This window comes from Molothrus aeneus, chromosome 7 (assembly GCF_037042795.1).
Source record: "Molothrus aeneus isolate 106 chromosome 7, BPBGC_Maene_1.0, whole genome shotgun sequence".
Taxonomy (NCBI): Eukaryota; Metazoa; Chordata; class Aves; order Passeriformes; family Icteridae; genus Molothrus; species Molothrus aeneus.
In genome coordinates this window covers 38,559,434-38,584,625 of record NC_089652.1, presented here as the reverse complement: position 1 = coordinate 38,584,625, position 25,192 = coordinate 38,559,434, and the positions used below count along the sequence as shown (strand labels likewise).

General features: G+C 44.2%; 1 protein-coding gene across 3 annotated transcripts in view; it reads left to right on the top strand.

The window, feature by feature from the left end:
- CCDC148 (coiled-coil domain containing 148) overlaps nucleotides 1-24,937 on the top strand; it is a 49,189-nt gene extending 24,252 nt beyond the window's left edge. For 2 of the 3 annotated variants that reach the window (XM_066553512.1, XM_066553511.1), the window contains 7 exons: nucleotides 1,378-1,516; nucleotides 3,528-3,734; nucleotides 17,173-17,313; nucleotides 18,590-18,708; nucleotides 21,851-21,968; nucleotides 23,480-23,620; nucleotides 24,186-24,937. In XM_066553512.1, the coding sequence (XP_066409609.1) occupies nucleotides 1,378-1,516; nucleotides 3,528-3,734; nucleotides 17,173-17,313; nucleotides 18,590-18,708; nucleotides 21,851-21,968; nucleotides 23,480-23,620; nucleotides 24,186-24,332 (1,012 nt within the window). In that variant the 3' untranslated portion in view covers nucleotides 24,333-24,937. Of the gene's footprint in view, nucleotides 1-1,377; nucleotides 1,517-3,527; nucleotides 3,735-17,172; nucleotides 17,314-18,589; nucleotides 18,709-21,384; nucleotides 21,761-21,850; nucleotides 21,969-23,479; nucleotides 23,621-24,185 lie in introns of those variants that run through there. The other variant, XM_066553513.1, reaches the window with a different exon arrangement.
- Nucleotides 24,938-25,192: the final 255 nt, after the last annotated feature.

Genomic DNA, 25,192 nt, shown 5'->3' with positions numbered 1-25,192 from the left:
AAACTACTTGTAGCTCTCTCTCCAGCTGATTGCTCCCCAAAGGATCTCCCACAAAAACTTCTCCTTGTTCTGAGCAGTGCAGAGGTTCGTGGTTAGCTGGCCATTAGAATCTATATAGAATATAAATGAGCAGGATATAAATGAGGAGGAGCTGCCCGGGGGCTGGGGCTGCTCCCTGCTCTCGAGTGATCCCTGACCAGGGGTATCTCACCCTGCCCCACTCCTCCTCTCTGCAGGCAGATCTCTGTTTGTTCACCAACCCACATGGTCAGAAATATCCAAAGTAAAACGTTACAAAGCAGAATCTCAGCTCTTAGAACTGTCTGCCTACTGTCACTGAAGTGGCGTGTTCAGGTGTCACCTCATACTGAGGTGTGTCAGGACTCACAGAGGAGGATTACTGATTTATTTAATGGTAGATCATGGACTCTAGCTTCATGTTAATTATGTGTGAGGTTTCTCACAAAAATCCCCTTTTTGAAGCACCTGTTCTTTCTGCCTGCATAAGGATAAGGCTGTTCCAACCCCTCACTGGATGCAGTGCTATGGAATACTGAGACAGGGCTGCTGGCCTGGGGAGTCCAGGAGCTGCAGCAGCTGGAGGCAGCAGGAATTTGGGGGGTGGGTAGAGTCTCATGATTGCCTTCTTTTAATTATCCCTGGGCTCTTAGTCACTTCTGAAACCAGGTCACTGGGCTAGAGAGACCTCTTGGTCTGACTCAGTGTTGCTGCTGGGATGTTAATGCTGACAATGACAGCCTGACATTAATCCGTTCAGGGCCAAGAGTTCAGATTGAGGCTAAAAATCTGCATCCCAGCCTGTGGTATTCTTTCAGATGGATGTTACTTCTTCCTGCTCTCATTTTCTGAGACAGAGGCATGCAAGCTGATTACTATAGATCCTACTCTAAAAATGGTGACTCCTATGCCTTGCTGATGAATTTATGGCTGTTAGGAGATTGGTGAACTAGATCCTCACTTAGCTGTGTGCAAGGATTGTCACTTCATTCATTCCTTTTTGATCATTTATTTAGTGCTCAGTGGTGGAGTCTGATCATCTTGTTCTTTTTACACTGTATTTTCCCTGTGGGGTCACTGATTATCCAATTATGTGGCACATTTGAGAAACACAGTGACATTCCCCAGTAAAAAGCCAGATTAGAAACAGAGCAATTCACTGAAATGATGACACTGTGTCATATCAGCAAAGCAATGTATGTTTGCTTTATTTCATTAATCTGATGTTGTCACCTCTAACCCGGCTCCAGTTTACAGCACCGGGACTGTGAGTCCACTCGAGGCTGGGCTGTCCAGAACCAAACTCCTCCTTTTCAGTGGTTAATTTAGACTGGGATGGATTGTTTTGTATTCCTATAGGAACAGTGACTGGAAGGAAGAAGATCAGTGGGTTTTCCAGAGTGTTATCAATCAGTACCCAAGCGATCTTCAGAGGAGGAGGACTTTGTACCTGGATATGCTGCAGAGGTATCTTCCCCACAAATCCAGGCAGGAGCTGGTCAGTGCTGGTTTACCTATTCATTCAAATATACAAATTCTTAAATTATGTCGTGAACGGTTGTATTAAAGAATGTATGTTTATTACATTTTTTTCATTTTAAAATTTCTTAATGATAAATCTTATTGTGCACGGTAAAGAAGAAACATCCCTGGTTTTAAAATGCAGGAATTTTTAAACCTGTAATCTCTTCAAAACAGCTCCTGGGCAGATTTTTTAGTTCCACATAGTCTTACAGCCAAACTCACAAAAATAATTTGTTAGCATTGTTTCTGCCGTACAGTTTTATAGCTGTGTTATGCCACTCTGCTTCTCTTGGTGTTTTTATTTTTTGTGAGGATGTACAGCCTTGTTGCACTGTCTTGGAATAGTTATTTTAATTGTTCTGTGGCACATATATATCAGGAAGAGTAGAAAGTTATCTCCCACTCTAAGGGAGAGGCTATTTTTGTATACATAATGCTTTCAAATTGATTGCTGATTCCTCTTGCACTCCACAGTGAATAAGCACATAGCAGCTAATTGAGAAACCCATTTCAAGGCCAGAACACTTCAGGATGTCATAAGGAAAGTAGGAGGCTTTTCTTATCTCTGTCTGTATTTTTAGACCATCTAGCTCCCTGTGTTTGAGGAATGTCTAGTGCAAAGGAATGACAGTGAAGTGATACTGCTAATTAGCCAGAGTTTGACTAAAAATAAAGTTCTTGTGGATTTCAGAAATTTTGCCCTGGACTGAATAGGGCTGAATAGTCATGTGCTTTGGACAATGCAGGTATGTTGTAAGCACAGACACCATTAAAGGGTCTCCCTACACCTTGGAAGGTTCATCTAAAATTTAAAAACGTACTTCTTCATTGAGCTGATGTGTCTTGGTGTGTGCATTAGCATGATGACTATGGAAATGTTAAACCACTGCTCTTGGAGCGTGTTTGTGTCACAGTGGAACAGCAGCCTAGAGCCTTCCTCACCTCCTTCCCCCGCGCAGAGCGGTCGGGGTCAGGCACTCAGGGCTGATCCCAGAGCAGATCCTGGCGGAGCTCTGTGTTTGGAGGAGCAGACTCCAGCCCCTGCCTTGCTCAGGAGTGCCTTGGCTTCAGGAGCCTGCGAGTCTGGGGCAGCAGCCCTGGCAGTGGGAGCTGCTAGGGCAGAGTGCTGTGGTTTGGCCGTGGGGAAGCTCGAGGTGCAGCTTCAGCCAGCCAGGAGCTGATAGGAATATCTGTGAGTGAGTCAGCATCCCCTGCTCCCTGCCAGAGGCCTGGAATTAGCATCTGGAATGGTCCCCTAGACACCTGAGAGCAGCCAGCCATCTCTAGAATCTCATTCATCCCTATATATTTTGGGGATATAAGACAGGTTCAAGACTCTGATGCCTCATTCTATGCAGCCTTACTTGATACTGCTTCCATCAAGACCTTGAATATCCTCATGAACCTTGCTGAATTAGGCCAAAGCAAGTGGATTTTGGATTAAACACTCCCTGTTTTTGCTAGATGATGACACTGGTGGTGGCACTGTGCTGCTTGGCCAACTAAGATTTTATTTCCAAATTTCCTGCTAGGAAAGAAATGAAGCTGATTCCCCACTGTACTGCTTTTGTACAATTGCTGTTATTGGTGTCCTGTTTCTCTGCAGATCAGAATTTGCTAGGAAAAGCCTCATCTTGCTGGAAGTGCTCAATATCTTTGGAGATATATGGAAGGACCTGCTTATATATGATGTCCTTGAGGGCAGGGAGGGACTGTTGCATTTCATTTACTCCCATGCAGGAGAGCAGCTGAACAGAGAGCAGTGGGGCAGGAGGGTGCTGTGGTGCTGGAGGGTGTCACTGCCCAGGGCACCGGGACACGGTGACATCCCTGGCACAGTGCCCTGGGCCTGCGCTGCGGATCCCGTGGGGATACTGGGGATACAAGACCTAAATCAGTTACAGCCACGATTGCAAAAACGTCTAGAATTATAATTTTATTAGCAAAGAGTTTTCAAGCCTTTCTGAAATGCCCTCCTCTTTCAGGTTGCTCACGAGAAGGCTCGGGATCATTACCACTGCGTCAGGAGCCAGCGCAGAGCCTTGCTGTCAGCCTGGGCCCAGCTTAGGAAAGCCTTTGTCCTTAGGGCAGGGGCTGCTGCTGCTGAAGCTGCTGCTGCTCATGAGGCAGAGGTGGTGCTGGCTGATTCCAGGCAAAAGCAACTGGAGATCTGTGCTGATCTGAAAGCAAAGGTACGTTTGGTAATAAATCCATCACCAAATCTGTACCTAACAGATGCATTCAAAATGAAGTTTTTTACATTAGCACAAATCTCTTTTCAGGTAAATAATGGATATCTGTCCTTCTGGGTTTTCTTTTAAGAATGCTTTTTAAGACATGAAACAATGGATCCCATAACTTGTTTGACCTTGTTATAGAAGGTTCACAATATTCTGATTTACTGTGGTAAGAGGTGAAAAAATATAAAAATACCTGTGTAGTTTTGGTAAGTGAATAGAGTAAAGTGGGAGGAGGCTGGACACAAGAGGAAGATGTTGTGATATTTATGCCTAAGGTGTTTGTAGGAGGAATCCCATTTCTGGGCATGAGGCATGTTAAGATTTGTTTAAACTGCTCTCTGTGATTTTTGACTTGCACAGAAATGAACATCTGAGAGCATGCATGATGTGTTATTCTCACTTTACCAATATTCTCTCTGCTGTGCCCTCACTTTTCAGTGAAATACTAAACACTTGATTCAGGTTTCCTACGAGAAGGAAAGCATGGTAAAACCTGTTCTGTGAGGTGGGATTTTGATGTTGACGTTAGTTTTTAGTTAGCAATAACACAAAAGCCCTTCTGTCTTGTGTTCTGGAGCTGTCTGGCGTAGGAAGGTTTGAATCTAAACACTTTAGGGTTAGAAACTGTCTGGGCATGACTAAGTGGGGAGTACCCTGCTCTGACTCCTGTGTCAGCCTTGCCTTGAGCCAGGGGCAGGAAGGAGTGGTTCTCTGGAGCTGAGGGGATGTTTGGTGATTTTTTACCTAGGCCTTCCTCTCTGGAATGCCTGTGTGTCTCTTACCTGCACAACCAGAGATGGAAGAGCCAATTATTCCAGAACTGTGAATTTGAGCCACTTTTTTTCCTTTGTTTCTTTTACTTCCACACAAGAAGTAACAAGCTGGTTTTGGAGTACTTTGTTGTCTCCATGTAAGATTCTCACAGGTGCACTGACATTGTCTGAAAGATTTTTGGATTCTGACCTCCTGTTTCCAGGGACTGTTTGAAACTTAAACCTATTAGGCCTACACTTTTCAAGGGTGATTTCAAAGGAATCTTCGTTAAAATGTTGAACATTTGAACAAAACCAACTCACCTGTTTCCCAGAAAAGAGGAATGAAAAAGGAACATTTCTTTCATTAAAGGAGGATATTATTGTGACCTTGTTTTGATCAGCTCCACAACTGAAAGGGCTGCAGGGCGGAAGCTGAGCTTGGGCACAGAGCTCACTCATTTTCAGAGAAATGATTCTCCGTGTATCCATGGGGTCAGTTTTGGTTTGATGGGGATATGCATTTGAAAATTCATAGTTTGCCCAGTTATAGTTCATTTTACAGACTTGTCTTTCTACACTTCTGAACTTTACAACTACAAAGTGCTGGACATGGAAAGCAGCTGCTGGCAGGTAAAAGGGAACTCAGTCCAGTACCAATTCACGCAGGTAAAACCCATCCTGAAAGAGATCCATAAGGTGGGTAAAAAGTGAGTCCTATCTCCGAGTGAAAGAGTGTGGAACTGGAAATCAGGGATTAGGGCTGTTCTTCCACCTTTTCTTTTTGACTATTGATTGACTTAACACTTTGCACTTTGGGAAGTTTCACGTCAGGAAACCTTCCTTGTCTCCCCTCGCTGGGGGCAGTGCAGCTGCTGTAATGATTTACCTGTGTGCAAACCCTGGGCGTGCTCGGGAGGAGGCTGTATGGGACAGGGACAGGGACCTCCTCCAGTACAGCAGCAGCTTGCAGAGAGCCACAGCTTTTCTGCTGAGCCCATCTGTGAAAGGAAGTGATGGCACACACACGGAAAGGGATGTAGTATCTGACAGGCTGTGCACTGGTTTAGTTACTGCAATAACCACACAATACCACCCAGCTGTTGTACAGTTCTCTTCCTCTGGCAACAACAAACCAAAGGGGCAGCAGACTGACTAAAGAGTACATGATTTAAAGCTGTTTTAAATGCACTAGAAGCACCTGTGCCACTGGTGAGACTCTAGACAGGGAGGGATAATTAAAAAATAAAGCAGCAGAGAAGTTAAATTAATATTTATAGCAGTTTTTACTTGGGGAAAGGACTTTCAAATTTTTCTTCCATGTTCCATCTCACGGAAGATCAATGTGTGTCCTTAACAGAAATCATAGTCCCTAAGGAGGAAGTTTGGAACAACTGAAGAAGTTCAGGTGAAATAAATCATAAGGGCCATATGGTAGCCCTCTGAAGGAAATAAAATGTGAAATGGACAATGCTGGGGAGGTTACACTGTACATTGTTAAAGAGTAAGTGTGCCTAGTACACTTCTTTGTTTTTCATGGGAAAACAAACCCTGAGGGGTCACACTCTGAGTGATCAAGAGTCACTCTGATCTGGTGTGCTTTGAGCTGCGGGAATCTGATCCCCCAGGGTTCTGGAGCAGACACTGTGTAAAACAAATTTGATCTCTGTAAAATTACTTTTCCTAAACAACACAGAGAAGCAAATTTTTCCACGTTGCAAGGCAGGTGAGGCACGAAGTGAGGAGTGATCTTTTCAGAGGATTAGGAGGTGCTGCCTCACAGCTGGGGTTTGAAGTACTTGCTGTATTACACCACAAATTCAGTTGAGGTGTCTGCTTGCATTCCAACCATTATTTTTCTATTGAATCTATGTTAAAATATTTGTAATCTGGTAGTTTCCATCTTCATAGGAAATGATTTTAAAAGAAGACTAGAGGGAAGACCTACAGCAGCAGACCTTAGGGCAGTTGGATCGCCTGTGTGTGCTGTTTAGGGGGGGCTTTTTCTTCCTCAGCACAAAGCTGTGTGCCTGCTTGCCTTTAAATCTTTTCCTTGTTTTGTGCTCCAGGATTAATCCCCATTCCAATGCTAAAATCTCTTGCAACACATTGTGAAGTTGGGGAGAGCAGCTCTTGTATTTCTTATCCTGGCAGAAACTAAGATAAATTAATTTCAAAAAGAAAAGCATTAGGTGGAATTAACAGGGGTATTGCAAATTGTATAAAACATCTTGCAGATTGCTTTCCTTCTCCTTTCCTGTATTGTAAGAAAGGATGTGACAGTAAACTTAGGAAAAAAAAATCATCCCTATTCAGCATGTAGTCAAGTCACTGGTTTAAATGCTGTGACTATCAGAGATGAACATTGAAGTATTACAACTGAATGTTAAAAAAAATCCACAGAGGTATCAGATCCAATGCTTTGACTATAATCTGATCATTTTGAAGGAATTCTTTTTAAAGAATAAATATTTGAATAGTTAGGCACTTAAAAGAATGATTTTCTTTTTCAGAAGTTTTGTCTATTCACCCCTGAGTTGACCCATTCATTTGTTGGATATAAAAAATACAAGGAAGTTATAATAACCTAAATTTTAAATATAGCTACTCATGTTTGTGGTGAACTGAAGAGCTGTAGGATGCTACAGTATTTCTCCAAAATGTATGTGAGCAAGTGTCTAAGACTCTAACACTCAAAGATGAGCCAGCTCTGACTCAGTAATAAGTTTTCAATCCAGACCTAATAAACCTGGATTTAATAGTCTGAGGTCAGCACAGCACTGACCCAATTGTGTCTTTTGGGTCAGACCAAGCTCGTGCACAGTACACGTGAAGCACTTGCAGAGGCTGTCTCTGCACATTTGCCTTGCTTGCCCTTCCACCAGTCTTTCCCCCCTGTTTTCCTGTACCTGTGTGCCATCACATGATGTTGTTATTCCTGATCTGTCTCCTGTTAATCTCCTCCCACTGTGTTTCTGATGTTTGCCTGTGGCTGCCCTGGGCAGGACTGGGTGCCCACAGAGCCCTGTGCTCCTGGGAAGCTGCTGAGGGCAGTTTGCAAAGCTCCAAGTGTATTCCTTTGGATTCCTCCAAGGACGCGGTCGCAGCTTCGTGCCTGATCCCCTGGGCTTGAATTGAGGCTTTTGGGAGCAGGGGCTGCAGGGTCCTGCATGGGAGGAGACCATGGACTGATGTGAGAGCTCTGAGATCCATTGAAAGAACCCAACCTACAGCAGCCCAGAACCTCGGCTGCTCAGAGGAGCACGCAGGGCCTCAGCCTGGACGTAACCCGCTCAGCTCGCTGTGTGCTGGTGAGGTCTGGGCTATGTTTGAGACAAGCACTTCTCTCTCAAATCTAGCTGGAATTGTCCAGTGACACCTAAAGTTGCTTGGGGATGGATAACTAGACAAGCAGACAGCTCTTGCCCACAGTGTTTTCTTAGAATGATCTTCATCAGTGAGCAAAGTGGCACCTCAGGCAAGCAAAGCTGCACCAAAATTTTGCAGTTGTAAAGGATCAAAGGAGCTCTCATCCATATGAGAACTCAATGGGTCTGGAACTATATCTAAAGGAAGCAATTTAAATAAGTAGTTGTAAATACAAATGCAGCCTACTTAAGGTTATGCATGTGTGAATATTTAAGCCTGTATAATATTTAGACATGTTAATAAAATGTTGACATTCCCATTGTCAAGAACAGGAAGATGTTCCCAATAATGCTGGATGAGGAAAGAGAGGAACTACAAGGACAAGCTGTGAGAAATAAACTGCTCACACACTGCCTTGAGCAAAGCTGATGTGACGTCCCCAGGGAATTGGCACTGCTCCTGTTCTGGATCCCAAGTTTTACCAGTCCTGATCCCAGCCCTTGTGACCAGTTTCCTCACTGAAATTGGTACCTGGTGTTCCTCCTCAGGTTGTGAGTGAGGGCTGTGCTCAAGTGCTTTTCTTTCATATCCCTTTTTCAGATTTAAACACTTACATAACTAAAGACAATAGTCTGTTAATGATCAAAACAGTTACTTTTAACCCTTTTCTGGTATTTATTTTTTTAGCCTCTTAGAGGTAGCCTGTGGAGCACAAGGATCGTCAAAAATCTATTAGGGATGTGAACCTCCATTGTTTTTCTAACCACAGCCAGAATGACATTATCTTCTGAGATTAGCAAACTTGTAAATGTATTATTTCTTAATTATCCTACTGCCAAATGCTCTAATGCTGCTCTAATTCTTCTCGTAGGTCTTGTGTAGGCCAGGCAGATGCAGAAATTGTTAGCTTTTACCATTTATTTTTTGTCACTCAAGACCCAGTGGAGTCGGGCTGTGGTTCCAGGTGCTGTTCAGAGGTTTTCAGGGTTGAAGAATCCCCAGTTTAGGGAGAAAGGGGCAGATTTTTAGAGCTGAAAGTTACTGGAGCCTTCAGAGCCCAGCTGTTAATACCACACGAGTTTGTTGTTGACGATGTGGATGTCTGTACCTGCTGATGCCAGAGCTTCCCCTCTACTGGGTGGTGTCAGGGCTCTGTCCAGTAACACAAAACACGAGATCTCTGCCAGGACAGGAGAGCTGGGCTGTGCTCCCAGGGACAGGGAGCACCCCTCTCTCTGCTGAGCAGGGTGGAGACAGCCCCTCCATGGGCAGCAGGGCTCTGCATTTACTGCTCGGGGTTTGCAATGCTGGGAGTGTAATGGAGCCCAGAGCTGTAGGCATTGAACCACAGAGCACAGACAGCAGCACATCTCTGGGCCTCTGCCATCAGCATCTCAATGCAACGTGAACAGCAGTGGCTCTTGCTAGGTTGGGGATATCTCGTGTGGAGCCCCTGTGCAAATCTGAACTTGTCCCACCTCCTTCTGCAGCCCCTGACATATTGGCGTTTTAAAAGCTTTGTGGCAGTTCAGGAGGTTACTGGCACCTGAGGAAAGAAAAATGATATGTACCATGCTTTTAAAAAAGCACTCTCTGAATTTAAAAAAAGATGGCTTTTTCATATTGTTTGGATGAACTCCCCCTGCCCTGTAATATTTCAGACTCCAGGGAACTGTTCTTAATATACACTTTAATTTTTTCCCTTTTATAAACTCTAGTATTCACACCCTGAGGCACCCATCTCATTAGCTTTCCATTTAGGAATACACGCATACATTTCCTATTCTTATTGTATTTCCAGAAATAACACTGTTAATATTTTATATTTCAGCGTGTGGTGGCTTTGAATAGCGCACGTCTCTTTTTATTATTATCAGTTAATACAATTACACATCAGTAGCAGGTGTCCCATACATCCCAGTTTCCTTGGCAATGTCAGCTTTGTTGGGACACAATTTGCTTGTGGCTTCTAAAGCCTTGGCAAGCAAGTCCTGCCTGGAGGTGTGAAACCCGTGGGGTGCACAGAGCCCCACCCAGGGCTGGGGGGCTGCGTGTGCCCGGCTGCTGGGGCTCCTGCTCCCTGGCATCAGCTGCAAGTGCCCCCCAATTCCCTGTTTGCCATGGCTGCACACACCCTGTGTGCCTGTGCCCGGCTGCTGGGGCTCCTGCTCCCTGGCATCAGCTGCAAGTGCCCCCCGATTCCCTGTTTGCCATGTCTGCACACACCCTGTGTGCCTGTGCCCGGCTGCTGGGGCTGCTGCTCCCTGGCATCAGCTGCAAGTGCCCCTCAGATCCCTGTTTGCCATGGCTGCCCAACCCCTGTGTGTGTGTGTGTGCCCGGCTGCTGGGGCTCCTGCTCCCTGGCATCAGCTGCCAGCAGGCCCAGTGCCCCTCAGATCCCTGTTTGCCATGGCTGCCCAACCCCTGTGTGTGTGTGTGCCCGGCTGCTGGGGCTGCTGCTCCCTGGTATGTGCTGCCAGCAGGCCCAGTGCCCCCCAGTGCCCTGTTTGCTGTGCCTGCCCAAGCCCTGCGTGTGAGTCCAGTGCTGGGCAGGGCCTGGCAGGGTCACGCTCTGCCCAGAACCAGCTGCAGCAGCTCTGTCCTGCAGATGGGAATGGCTACAACATCCATCCCTTACCCTCTTCCTAGTCCTGGCACACAGGGAAGAGTTTGAGCAGGTGAACTAGAGTTTGTATTGAGAAATTGTGGGTGAATACAAGTATATTTGAGAAAAACCACTTTTTTTCAATAAAAAGTGCACTACTTTTTAGTAGTTGTTGGATAGACATTTCCATACAGTCATTGACTTGAAAAACCCGGTTAGTTTTGTAACACAGACTTCTATGTTCCTGTTGAGTTTGTAAAATATTTAAATCCAAGGGAATTATTATCCTATTAACCCAAATGGGATTTTTGTGTTTAACTTCTATTACTTTTGAGAAAAAATGATTGAATCCTTACTTTTCTGTGGGAGATTGGGTCTTTAACTTTTTTTTTCTTCTACATCTCCCTCCCATTTTCTTTAAAATATTTTCTTTTTTGTGCGTGTCAGAACGGCAGGGAGTTGCTCAGGCAGGAGACACAGATCAGCATGTGCTGCTTCCATCTGAAGTATGAATGGCTGAGTTACTAAAGAGGCTGCCCTGCTGGCATTGAAAGTCACGAGTTTTCTATGTTAATCTTGTAGTGATCTCAGTTTGACTAGTTCTAGAGGAGATAAAAAGCAATGATCTTGTGTGGGGAAATAAAAAGCTTGCCAAATCTAAACAAAATCTTCTTCCTTGTTTGATGATGTGTCTATTAGGAACTGGACTGAGACCAATATCCCTACTGAAGGGCTGGTGTTGCAATCCTGCTGTTTCTTCAGCATGTGACTTCTTATGACTTAATCACCTTTTACATCTGCTTTGCTTTTTCTCTTTTTCAGAACACACTAGAAAGGCATAGCTCTAAAGTGGCCATTTCTCTAGAAACAGAATTACTTTGGTCACCAACTTATTCTCTGGCTGCAGCCCTTATTTTAAAAATGTGAAGGAAAAATGTCATAGTTGACGTGGTTTAAATCCAAATTTGCAATTGAGAGGCATTTTTCCCTCTCTGTGCCTTGTGGCTTCCATCTGGAAGAACCAAGAGGTATCTCTGACTTGCCATAAATGGGATAACTCTCAATTCTATATTCAGCAAGACCCTGAGCAGAGGAGATGGTGATGACGCAGGGAGGGGAAGGAGAGGAGAGGATAGAGCTGGTTTGGGCAGTGGATCAGCGTGGTTATGTGAACATGCCCATTTCTCCGTGTGCTCTGGGGCTGTCTTGGCTCCCAGCTGTCTCCCTCTCCTGAGCAAATGTGAGCAGCTGAGGTGACTGAGCAGTGCTGTGGGCAGGCAGCCCGTGCTGGTCCCGTACAGCGCCGTGCTCATCCTCGCCAGAGCTTGTTTCCTGCTTCCCACTGCCTGCTTGGGCTCTGCCTGGCTGACCCAACAGCTGCTGGGCTTGTCCTGTGGTCCACGGGCACCTTCAGTAGCCTGACATGGAGCTTTGCTAGCCAATGGCAATGTGCTTGGCACTTGTATGGTTTTTGGTGCACATCATGTGCACAGCCTAACACGGAGCTCAGGCAGCCTGTGCTGGCCCCACTGGGAAACGTGGAATGGTGCTTTGTGCCTCTGGCTCACTGGGATCTCCAACCTGCTTTGTACAACAACCTGTGGGAACCGTGGCACAAATGTGGGGAGACTCACTGCGTGTTTTCTTCTTTTATGCCTGAGATTTTGTAAATACTGAATTCCTTTAAATACTATTTGAATCTCTAGTTGTCTCATAATCCCATTTTGCCGTTTGTGATCATGCAGCCCTGACCTGCAGCTGTTGTGTTCCTGTGATCCCACCATGAACGGGCTGGCTCTGTTCTGCTGTGGGCTTCCATGCTAGCCAAATTTTGTGGTTCTTCTTTTTTGTGGCTTTTTTCTACCATGTACAATCTTCACTTGTGATGTTATTTTTCTTGAAGAGACCCCCTAATTTTTTTTCCCAGGGATTATTAGAATCAGTTGTGAACAATTTGAAGAAGAAAACAAAAACTGCAAACCATAGAATAAATAAGGAAAGATGAGCAGAAGTGACTCGGAGATTAATTAAACTCTGTGAGATACCAGAAGAGTATTTAGATTGTGTCATTTTATATGGTTGAAAAAATGAGCTAGAAAACATCAGAGTGGGATCTCAGAGGATTTTCCTTTTATGCCTTCACTTATGACAAACAGTACTGGCTTTATCACACAGTTATTGGGAACTTTAGCTTAGAACTTGGATTCTACAAGCTTAGTATGTCTGTGTGGCACGGAGTGATCTGAGCCCTGGGTAGTCATTTCTGACACCGTTCCTCCCAGGATTTTGTGTCCTTTTGGTTCCTTGTGCACGTTTTCCTCTGTTTCCAAAGCTGAGCCTGCCCCTGCTCGACCTTTGCCAGCACAGCCAGCTGCCCTGTGCTCCTGGTACCCAGCTGAGGAGCTTGATGCCGCCTCTTGTGTCTGTTTATAAAAAGTCATTGCTGCTTCAAGAGGAAAGCTCACATGGTGCTGTGGTATTCTGCATTGTTCTGTCTTTTTAAAAGAGTTGTATCTGTAACATGAGGTGAATGGTAAATACGTTATTGCTATTCAGATGTTACAGTGAAAGAACTAATTTATTACTTTAATTAGTTTCTAGTGCACTGTACATTATTGTAATATTCAATATTGAAAAAATGAACTGAAAAAAGGTGTGTATGCATTCTGTTCAGCACAGCAATTTAATAATTCACTTGGCAAAACCTCCTCTAATAATGCATGAACTGTGAAATGTACTTGAAATGCCATTTGTAATTAAAAACTTTCAGAGCCTCATGTTGGCAGTACTTGTACTGCTAAAATGAAAACGGTTTTGTGGAACAGGCAATGGGAGAGCCAGGTTTCAGTGTATTTTCAATATTAGTTTAACTACTAGGATTTTTTAATACTTAAATAAAATATTTACTGTTGACACAGTAAAATATGCCCTTCTGATTTTGAACTGATAGGAACGGAAGAATGCAATCAAGAACACATTAAATGTTTTTGGTGGAGTTTGTGGTCCCAGATTGCTGCTGTAGTGAAGCAGAATTATTGTTTGGGAGGTTTTGTGCTCTCCAGACCCGCATGATCCCTCCTCTGGAGATAAAATCACGATGAATGCAGCAGGCTTTCTTGGCACTCTTCAATTGTGGGAACGCTGGCAGTTCAGCATCAGGTGGTCCCTCCTGGCCAGCAGAGCCCCAAAGGCCAGGAGCTGCTCCCTGCAGAGCTTGCCCAGCCCTGGCGCTGTCCCAGGGCAGGAAATGCAGGTCAGGCTCTGCTCTGTCCTGTCTGACCTCGAGCCAGAGTGCAGACCCTCATTTCTAACCTGCCACCACCTGGACAGGACTGGTTTGGGAACCTCCTGCCACATCCTGAGGGTGTGGATTCCCCTGCCTGGTGCACAAAGTGATCTGGAGCTGTCAGACTAGAACTGCTCTCTAGCACAGAGGATTTTAATGTTCAAATGTGGTTTAAAAAGTGAAATATGATGGTATTTGAATCACCTGGTTAATGTCTAATTTTTGTTACTTCTTACACTTCACTCTACCTCTGCTCTGTTAAGAACATTTTATCCTATATGATTTCAACTCTTGTTCCTGGAAAAGCCATGGCATAAGGCCAGCCTACAGAATCACAGTCACATATACATATTTTGCATGTATTGCTTTTCTGTTTTTTACCAATGTTCCTTGTTTTGTTTTGTTTTATTGGGTTTTTGGGGGGGGGGTTTCTTGGAATTATGTCCTTTTTTGTCACAATTATAATTTTTTTTTAAGGAAATTATTCTTATTTTGCCCTAATGAAAAGGCATGGAGGGAGCAGGGATAAATCTAAACTAATTTCATGTGCTGAATACAGAAAATAATAAGTGAGTATTGTGAACAAGTATGGTACAGTGAAACTCTCCTCTGGTATCCTTGTTACCCATTTTTCTGATTGGCCTTGGGCTCATACATTTGAAAATGAAAAAGTAGATTCAGAATTGAAATTTGAAAAATGGAAAGCATGTTCTACCCTCTGAGTAAATATATGTGTTAGTAGTGATTTAGGGCAGAGTAGGGAGCATTGTAGGAGTGGAGATACCCACTGAGTTACTGGCCCATCTCTTCTGTCTGGGGAACACTAGTGTGTGATTAATGCTTTGTCAGCTTAGTGAAGTTCTGAATTTGGTGCTTGGTTGTGCTCATTTGTTTGCACATAAGCTGTCAGAAACCTAGATTGTGCCCCAGTATTGATTTCTGACTTGGATCAAAAGGCTGTAAGGAAAGCTCTGCATGGAAGCAGCGCCAGAAGGTGACCATGGCACGCCACAAGGGCAGGGTGTCACACGCACCACGCAGACTGCTGTCAATGAAATGGGTTAACAGGGAGGCTTGAGATCATCTCAGGACAGATTAGTGTCTGTGTCTGCTACTGCTTCAGCGTGGTTTGCTTCCTTCAGTCATTTGCCATCGTCCCACACTCCCTGCAGGCTTTGCTCTGTTCTCCATGGGCATTTCCAGGCACTGGTTTCCCCGAAGCATCAGGGAAATGCAGCTTTTGTTGAGACCAGTTTGTGGCCTTGCCATAATAATGGCTGCAATCAGACCAATCAAACAACCAAACAAGTCCCTGGTTAATAGATAAATGAATGTCCAGGGAAGACCTCTAAAGGATTGGGAGAGTTCTCAGGCATGGGGGGAGCTGAGGCTGCATCATGAACTGCACCCAGCGGCATTGACCTCAGCATTGGAGAGCATTTGAAAGGAGTGGGAAGCAGGATGTAGGGAAATCCAGGCTTACAAAAAGCAATTTTTTTGTTACATAATCTGACTGTTACCTCATATCAGTTGAGAAAATCTGTGCTATTATTACAGAAGTTTAAAGCTCCTTCAAATGCTCCTGCAGCTTATCCCAGCTCCAATCTGAGTATGCTTTTTGCAGATTTCACTTACTGTTTGGTTGTTGTCAGATTTTAAATCCTTTCTCTATATATGGTTTTGCTTCAGCCTGTTTCAAAAGCAAGGTAGAAAAGGATTGCATGTTCTTCTGACTCATTTTCAAAGCATTTCTTTTTGAGTTCATTAGCGTGGCAAGTGAAGGGTAACTGAAACAATTTAGCATTTTATTTTAGATTTTTAAACCACTAAACTGCACGAGCAAGCTGCTGGCAAAATTGCTACATGAAGATTTCAATTTCGACAGCCCTGGTGTCACAAGTTTCAAGTGTGTGGGAAGTTTGATCCGGGTGTTGCAGCAGAGGCTGAAGGGACCTCTCCAGACCCCGAGGTCACCCCCGCCCAGGCAGGGTGAGGTACAGCTGGTGACTGTGTGGAATCCAGTTTAAACAACCTCCTTGGCCAGCATGTTCACCCAGCCTCTCAGCAGGGAAGTGATGAATGCATTGGAACTTCAGGTGTTTCAGTCTGTGCCTGTTTCCCCCCACCGTCACTGGGCACCTCTGGAAGAGCCTGGCTCTGTCCTCTTTGCACCCTCTGCATTTTCAGGTTGTTTTCATGTTATCACTTTGCCTGCACCTCCATGAGAAGCCACAGCATTGTTCAATGTATTGCAAAGAAAAAAGTATAATTGTTATTTTAGCAAGAAGCAGGGCAAGCATGGCATTGTTCAGAGATGCAGCTCTCTGAGAACCTTGGACCATGGGGAGTGCTGGATTTCTAAACAGAACATCTTTTATAAGCACAAACCAGAAGAATTAATAATCTGCACACACAGCCAGTGAAATGCAGTAAAGGTGGAAAAATTATAAGCATTTTCATATTTTTGTATAAAGTGCTGTAGTGTAGAAAACCAGCTGAAAAATGGCTGCAATGCTTGCTCCTTAGAGGAAGGCAGAGTTCTGTTAGTGCTTGACAAATCCATTACAAAAGGAGCTGGCAAGCCAACAAAAAGGAGACATCATTGATCCCGTAGAAAGCATCGTGAAAAGGATGAGCACACAACTGCTTGTGACAGCCCCGAGGTGGATGGGGCCACCCTGGCTGGACACTGCAGATGAGTCCCTGCCCATGGCCAGGAATGGGGACAAGCTGTCTCCTTTAACCAGCACAGTGTGGATGGTGTCAGGAGTGGATTTTTGGCACGCTGGGCTGGGTGGTGTGTGCCACCCCAGTAGGTTTGTTAGGAAGTGTGGCAGGCCCTGCACAGGGGGTGCGGGGAGCGTGGCCCTGTCCTGCTGTGCTGGGCAGCACTGCCTCTCTTCCCATAAAGGAGGGGAGTGTGCAGGACCCCACGGGCTCTGAGCAGGGCTCCCAGACTGGGCTGCACCATCTGTGCTGACAGAGGCGATGTCCCTGTCCCTGCAGTGAGCCCTGGGTGTGAGCAGGGAGCTGTTGCAGGAGTGCCTGTGCTAAGGGCTGCAAATGCACTCTGCCCTGTGACTCTGTCTCCATCCCTTCACAGGTTCTAAGTGCTGAACAGAGATGTGAGTTACTGAGATGGCTTTAGCAATTTTGCCCAAAACCTTTTCATATGTAATTTCATTGCATATTGTGCTATCAATTGGGAGGTGCACATGAACGTGCAGAAAGGTGGTGCTTGCTAAATGGTTGTGTTGCTGATAAGATTATAAAACTTACTTTGTAAGGGGATTGCATGAGTTTCTTCCCAGTCTCAGCTTGGCAGGATCAGTGTTACACAGTCTGCTGCAGGACTGTCTCTTCAACTGTTTCTTCCAGGTTCTACAGTGGAAAGCACAGCAGGAAGAAGCTGCTAAACTAGAAGCTGATGTAGCTGCCAGAAGAAAAGAAAAGGAAGATGAGAGAGAAAGGCTGCAGAGAGAACAGGAAACCATCCGTAGAGCTCAGGATAAAGAGAAAGTATGAGAAACTTTTATACATTTTTGCATATATTAATGTGTACCATTGCTTCTAAAATCTATAGCTGTTCTCATAGCACATGTACTCTTTTAAAGTATTATGTATTGATGTAGAGATGGGCAAATGATTAGTCAGGTCTTTCCCCTGTCCATTTCAGCTCTAAAGCTGCCTGATCTGACACACCAGTTATGTTACTCTATTGCACTTCTTACAAAAAAAGCCTCAGCAAGTCAGAGCGTCTGTGTCACAGAAGAAGCACGGAGGCACGGCAGTCTGGCTGCACGGGTGTGTGCTTCGAGCAGCCCCAGGAACTGCCAGTGCTGCAGCTGTGTGCTGCAATGCAGCAGGGGAGCCCGGCAGCACTGTGCGTGCAGCGCAGCACAGCTGCAGGGGCACCCCTGGGGGACAGTGCTCCCAGGGCTTGGGCGCTGGCTCCTTGGGAAATGGCTGGGATGCGCCTTAACAGAAACTCAGAAATGCCCCGTAGTGAATGGAATGCTTTAGAAAACCAAGCTGTGTCACAAGTATTTGGCTTGGCCTTTTTACCTAAGCGAGATGGCAGAAATCCGTGTGGTTGTTTCACTGAGCTTTTACCTCTGAGTCCAGTGGCACAGCGAGGGACATTTAGTGAGGGTTGCTGCTTAGGTCACCAGTGGCTTTGCTGCTGCTTCTCTTTTTGTTCCAGCTCCTCCTGTGTATTTGTGTATTTGCCTTTGTACACATGGTGTTGTAGTGGCACGTGGCTCTGACACCACAGGGAAGAAAGAGCTTTAGGGAGCCAGTGCTGACCCAACCACCACCAATATTCATTTTATCTGTAAATATTCTGGTTGTGCAAACTTTTCTCTTGCCGTGTGTAATGTCTAGATAGAGCAGCCCTCTGCCTATGCACAGATGGAATAGCAGCTGTTTGGGGTCAGCAGTCATTGGAGTATTTTACATCCTAGATACTTAAAAAGGCTGATAACCTTATACTGCAGCTGCTTTTCTGGGGAATGCAAGCAGAATGGAAGTGGTGGTCTTCAAATTGTGGTGGAAAAATATATTCAAATTAGTGTTCGGAGTCTGATTTTACTACTTTTGTTGTGGGAGCTCCACACCCTATTGCTCTCCTAGTAAATATTCTGTTAGCTTGTAGTGCTCTAAAATAGAAATTTTATTCTAAAAGGATCAAAATTGGAATCTCTAACTTAACGCTTCTCTTGCTTGCTTTGTTCTCACTGTCTGGGCTTTGGAATGAGTGTTATTTTGTTTGCTGTATTTTGTCAAACTCTAGCTGAAAAAATACTGGGCTGAGAAAGAGCTCAAGTGGCAAGAACAGGAGGAAAGAGATCTACAACAACTGGAAGAATTGAGAAAATTAATGGCTGAACAAGCTGCCAAAGACAGAGAAAGGTAAAAGAAATTAAATGTGAATGCCTTTAGTATCAATAGGATCTTCTTATAATCTAATTTGCTTTGATCTTCTGACTTTCATTTTTAGAATAAATTGAGGATAATATATTTTTTTCCTTCCTGTTTGGCAAATGCTTCAAACTATCTAGTAAGGTTGCATCCTAGGTGACTGTATCCTAGATGCAATTTATTTCAGTTTGAATCAATTAATTAACATCCATCAAAATTTCAGACCATTGTAAGCACCAAACTGTCATAAAATGTTGCTGAGTAATAAGACCTTCTATATTTCACTTTGCATAATGATTTATGATCAGGTTTGGTTTGTTTGAGGGGCAAGTGCAAGGAACACATTAACAAACTCAAAGATATTTATTGTTATCTTAGGGAGTCCTAAATTGCTCATCTAGTTGTAGATGCTCTTGACCTGTTTGATGGGATTTAGGACTTGAGCCTGCTCAGGCTTGAATTGCCAAGTCTTTGTTGCACAATGTGACCTTTCACAGCCCGTTGAAGAAATACTGAATTTCATAGAGGAATCCCTCTGGCAGAGGAACATAAAAACCCCTTCATGTAGTCTGGTTATAACTGCTCTTATAAAAGCATAGGCTGACTCTTTTTACATAGAGGAAGCCACCAAGTTGTGTGGACCAAAAGTGCAATTAAAATAGGATTAATGTGCCATTGGCATTAGAATATTAAATTTGGTCATAAGAATTCTGTGGGAAACACTACTTGAGTATTACTTTGTTAGGACACCTTTCTGATAACTTTATTTAAATGTCTGTGTCCTTATGCTACAAATAAGTCTCTACCTTTCCTTAGACATGCCTGCAGTGGTTTTAGCTTGTAGGAGAAGGAACACATGTATTTGAATTACTGGGAGGAAATAATCACCCCTTCAGGCTATTGTGAACGAGAAGTCAGTAAATGTTGTGCATTCTGTCACTCAGAACTGACCTACTGTACAAAATGAAACATTTCACTGTCCAGGCTCAGGTGCACATGTGGCATTGTCATGTCCAGTGCAGCACTGCAAATCTGACAGTGTCCTGGCATGTGCCACCTGCCAGAGCACAGAAACTGGGTCTGAGTCTTTGCAGAACACCCATGAAACATGGCACAGGCTGGTACCACAGTTCTGATCCAACACATTTTCAGGGTCCTTTGGAACAGGAAAAAATGGGCTGACTGACTACTCCAAGTACAGGAGATGGCCTGGATAGTGCATAGAGTTTCTAATACAATAGAATATTTTTTTAAAACTCTGCTATTATCCTGAATTGCTTTTAATCAAACTAAATTAATTTAAAATTAACTAATTTGGTTTGTTTATGAAAAAGAACGCTATTGTCACAGAGTCACTATGGTGTCCTGTTTATTCAGGTCTTAGTTTGTAATTGCAATAGGCAGGGCTCTGACCAGGTCAAAGTAGGGGATTAAAGGCACCTGAAACCAAGTATAAAAAAGTATTGGAAGGGCGTTCCGACTTAGGAACATGATGTGCAGTTGAGGATGTATTTCCAAGGTGTCTGCCTTCCCTGGGTGTGGATTTCATTGCTGTGCCATTGCCTGCTGACAATGAGCTCCATCTTTGATAAGGCTGGCTGTGCTCTCTGCAGCCTGTGGAGGATCACAGCACAGCCTCAGAACAGGAGCCTTGTGGTGCCTGGCTCTGCCCCTGCTCCCTGGCTGCTCCCTGGCTGCAATCAGTCGGGGTCACCTGGACTGGTTCAAACTGGGCACAGAAAGGCCTCAGGATGCTTCAGTTCAGCACTGCTTTGTATTCTCCTGGGCAGGAAAACTGCCAGAGGCACACAAAGTGTTTGACCTTAGGCCTGGCCAAGTGCTCCCCAGTCTTCCTTCTTGGCTTGGCACAAAAGCTTCCAGAGTATTTAATTTTATGTTTGATAACTCTGGAGTATTTTAAAACATGTTATCACAACAGTCAGCTCAAGCAGAGTGAAAGGATTTCAGTATATATAGTTTGTCATTAAAAAAAATAAATGAAGATCTGCTTTTTATTAAATGTTCTCCATATAAAAAGAAGATTAGGCTTTTTCCCTGGCACAGAATGACCACTGAGCACTGCTGCTGTGGCATTTCTCTGCCTAAACTACACTGGATGGTCTGAGAAACTGGAAGCCTCTTGGGGGTACCCTCAGGCAGCCTTGTACCACACTCTTGGGATAAATCTGTTTGTCCTGCTAATTGTGATTGGGTTAAAGACACAGAGGTCTTCACTAGCCACCAGCAGAACTATAGGTTTAGTTCTGATTATTGCAGTTTATAGCAAAAGTTTTATACTCCTTTGAGCTTACTAAAATTTGGAGACTAAAAAAATAACAATACATGTTTTATTGTAGTTGAAGCAGCTGTCTTGTCTCAATTTCTCTAAAGGCAAGTTCAGATCTGAAGGGCAAAAGGAGGGTAATTCTCCAAATTCAAAGCATGGCATTGGCAACTCCTGTAGAAGGACTAAAAGTGACATCCCAACAAAAATCTATAGCTCACATAAGGAACAGACTCTGCACAATAGTCTAAAAATGCCTGCAGTGAAAGTTGGAGCAGCACGGTAGTGCTGTGGGTAAAGTTCTGGAGTTACTGGTGTCAACCTCCGGCTTTTTCCTTTGAAAGAAGGGTGCAAGTCTCAAGTTTTTTTTTTCCTTTTTCCAGTGACAAGACTGGGAGTGAGGTGTTTCTTTTAATGGAAAGGGTTATAGGAAAGATTTCTTCTGCCATACACAGATGTGAGAGAACATTTCTTCTTGGCAAAGAAAATGGGGGAGAAAAAAAGAGTACCAGGGCTATATAAAGCATGCTAGAGAAAATCTGCGGTCTAGACATGGAATCTGAAAGGTTAGCCAAGTTGTTTAAAAGAACAACTGACCAGCCAAAACCCACCCAGAAACAAATCAAAAAGCACAACTCCCCAAACTCCTCTTGCCCAAAGAACCCAAACCAAAGAACTCCAACAAAAAGAACACACTGGAATGAAAAAGCACCCTTGTGTTTCTGAGGTGTCTGGATGAACCAGCACGGCCTCACAAGGTGTGTCTGGAGAAGCTGAGGCAGTTTTTGAGCTGAAGGGCAGCACGGAAAGCGGCACCGTGACTGCCCAGCGTTTCCCTGTGCTCGGCAGGGTGCAGTTCCGACGAGCCCTGCTGGAGAAGCGGCTGCTGCAGAAGAAGGAGCTGGCGCTGCTCCAGGCCCGGCAGCAGCAGCAGAAGGAGAAGCGCCTGGAAGCACTCCGGCAGCAGGTGGGCTGGCCCTGCCCGCGCTGCAGTCAGCGCGGGCAGAGATAAAAGAACAATCTCTCAAAAGCAAGTAAGGGAACAAGGTAAAAGGCACTTTAGGGCTGACCAACAGTAAGCCTCTCCTGTTATAAATCCTGTGTCCTTTCTAGCTCTGACAACAGGAACATTATGACATTAAAGTGTACTGTAGGAGCTGCTGATATCTGAGAGGAGATAGAGGTGGTTTTTTTTCTGGGTTGGATGTGATTTTTCTTCTGTGATTTTTTTTGTGTTTTGTTTGTTTTAATAACCTTAAGTCTGCCTTGAGTCTAAGGCAAGATCTATGAGTAATTTATATTCTTTTTAAATTCTGGAAACTTGCACACCTTGGATGACTTTTCTTTAGAGATATTTGAGTCTCTGAAACTTTTGCACATTACTTTTAAAAAGACACACTTATTTTAGTAAGTAAAATGCTTACTAATGCTTCTAATGTCATAGTAAAAGTAGTGCTAGAGTTATTTTTTTATAGTGCTGATTTTTGAAAGAGTAATTTTGTCTTAATTTACATTTTTGTACGTAATCTCCTTGTTTTTTCCTCCAAAGAGGCTGGTTGGTAGTCATGATCTGTTGAGCTCTTCCCACTGAGTCAATTCTCTTGCCAGAGTAGAAAATGCTTCTAGAGGGGCCTTTGCCTGGATGTTGATGTTCCCACTTCATTATACTTCTCTGATCAACATCTGTTCTTTGTTTCACACTAATGAAATGCTGCTTCATCAAGTATGTACAATGTTTGTATGGGGAGGAGGGAAAGATCTTTACTAAAGTCATTTGGCCTCTAGATTTGGGCAGTAAATAAAATACAGAGGTGGTATTTTATTAAAGAGATGGACAAAAAAATATCGTACGCAATTTAAAGTATTTTTTTCTGGTTTTAGCCATTCTTCATGTGGTCTTCTGACTTTAGCTATTTTGCTCATGCATCTTTCTGTATTTCCAAAGTAGTATTAGCCTGTATCTGAATATTTTAACACAAAGAAAGTAAGCAATGAAAAATATTAACTCTGGCACAATACAGTGTCTGGGAGTCTTTGATATTGATCTAGCCACAGGAAATTGCACAGTTAAAAGAGATGCACTTCAGAAAAAAACAGAGTTGTATTATTTGGGGCATATAACTCAATGCTGTTGCCTGTGACTCTGTAAAATTGTGAATTATCACCTTGAACACCTTTGTTTCCATTGAAAGAAAAAGAAGAAAGTCTGGAATTGTGGGTATTGCAGAATTTTTGAGGCTGCTGGAGCCTTGTGGAGACCAGGTTGGACACTGGAGCTCATGCCAGTGCCTGTTGGAGAGCTCAGGATGCTGTTGCTTCTCCCTCACACACCCTTCTTGTGCCCAGGCTGTCGCTGTGCTGCTGTTACAGGGTCACTGCAGAGACTGTGAATGATGGTGTTGTCAAAGGGTGTGCTCCTGACAGTGACCTTAGCTCTGCACAGACAGAGAAATTGTGACGTTCATACTGTGTCCTCAGGTTGCCATTGTTGCAAAATTAGATCCTGCCAGAGCAGTGGCTGACACGGTGGCGTCAAAAGCTCGGATGGGCATTGGAGCCAAGGAGGAGTTTGAGCTGCAGCAGCCCCTGTTCAGGTTGCACACCTACAGTGAGGAGCAGGTAAGGGTCTGTAACCGTGCTGTGTAAATGAATGAGGAACTGAACTGGCTGTACTCGTGTTTCAGGGCACTCAGGTTGCTGAGGAGGCTGCTCCCTCAATTTCAAATGAACTCAAGGAACATCTTGATATCTTTAAATTCCCTCACTGTTCCCTATCTGCTCAGTCAATGTGTTTGCAATTATTCCCACTCTGGAATTTCAAAATTATTTATGAAAAGAGAAGAGCTGTGGTACAATTCCAATCCCTGTTGCACACCATGCAACAGGGATTGGAAAGAGGCTTACAAATTTTGTCAGATAAACTTCTGACAAATTCCAGAAGTAAATTTCCCTCAGATTAATTGTTGTTCTGACAAATGGAAGTGGCACTGCCATGTAAGCACAAGGCGAGGCGACACTGTGAGAAAAATCACAAAGGCATTTGAAGCACTTGGGTTCTGTAGGAACAGCCAGGAGGAGATTGTGCTTCACTTGGGGCTGTGTGTGTGCAGAACATGGGGAAAGGCAGCAGCTCCTCAGGGAGCTTTTTGGCTTCTATTGATCATTGCTGTGGTTTTTTTAACAGGTCATTTCTGACCCCAGGCTCCGTGTTGAGCTCGCTCTCCGAGAAGCTGGACTGCTTAAAACACTTTATGCGAGAGAGGTTTTGTCAAAACTTCCACCACCGAAGCTTCCAAGAAGAGACATGGAATCTACAGCTTTTAAAATGTAGAGCACGTCTCATCTGAGGGGCAGAGCAGCAGCAGGAGTCTGGTCTGGCCCACGATATGCAAGCCCTAAATTCCCTTTGGCTGTCCTAGAACTGCTCAGTCCCTGTGTGTGCAGCCATTCTAAAGCACGCCCAGCCTTTCTGAGCTGGGAGCACCATGTTACACCTGCCTGGTGTGGGTCTGGAGAGGCTGGGCTGTGTGCTGTTCATGGGATTGCCCATGTCCCTTTGACTGCGAGCTGGGACACCTTGCTCAAGGACTCCTGCACATAGCCCAGACCAATCTGATGTGCAGCACCTCGAGTAGGAATTATTGGGATTTAATTGGCAGCAGAAGTCCAAAATAGCTTAGCACAGCAATTACTTTAGATTTTATTATGTTACATGAATAAATCCCACAATTTTCTTTCCAAGTTTCTTGAGAATTTGATTTTTTTAGTTATAAAATCTTCATTGCCGTGAATGTTTCTAATATTCCTTGATTATGATAAGATGAAACTTTAACCATTGTCTATATTTAGAAGGCAACTTGCTGCATCATATTTTCTGCAAACTATTCATTCAATTTCATATTGCAGATTAGTTTTTCAGAATAAATTATAAATAGAGCTGGGATCTTTCTTTATTTTCTGGTGTGACAGACTCCTGAGAGTGAGCACAGGGGCAGCCCAGGAGCAGCATAATCCCAGTGCTGCAGCTGAGTTTAGTGGGGAAATGCTGCAGAGCCTGCCCTGAGCTGGGGCAGTGATGTCTTCTGGACTCAGCCTTGGTGTGCTTGTGCTAAAATTACAATTCTGTGTATATTTGTGCTTTTTATTTTGGTATCTCCTTTGGGGTAACTCGTTATTTTTAAAGCACACTTG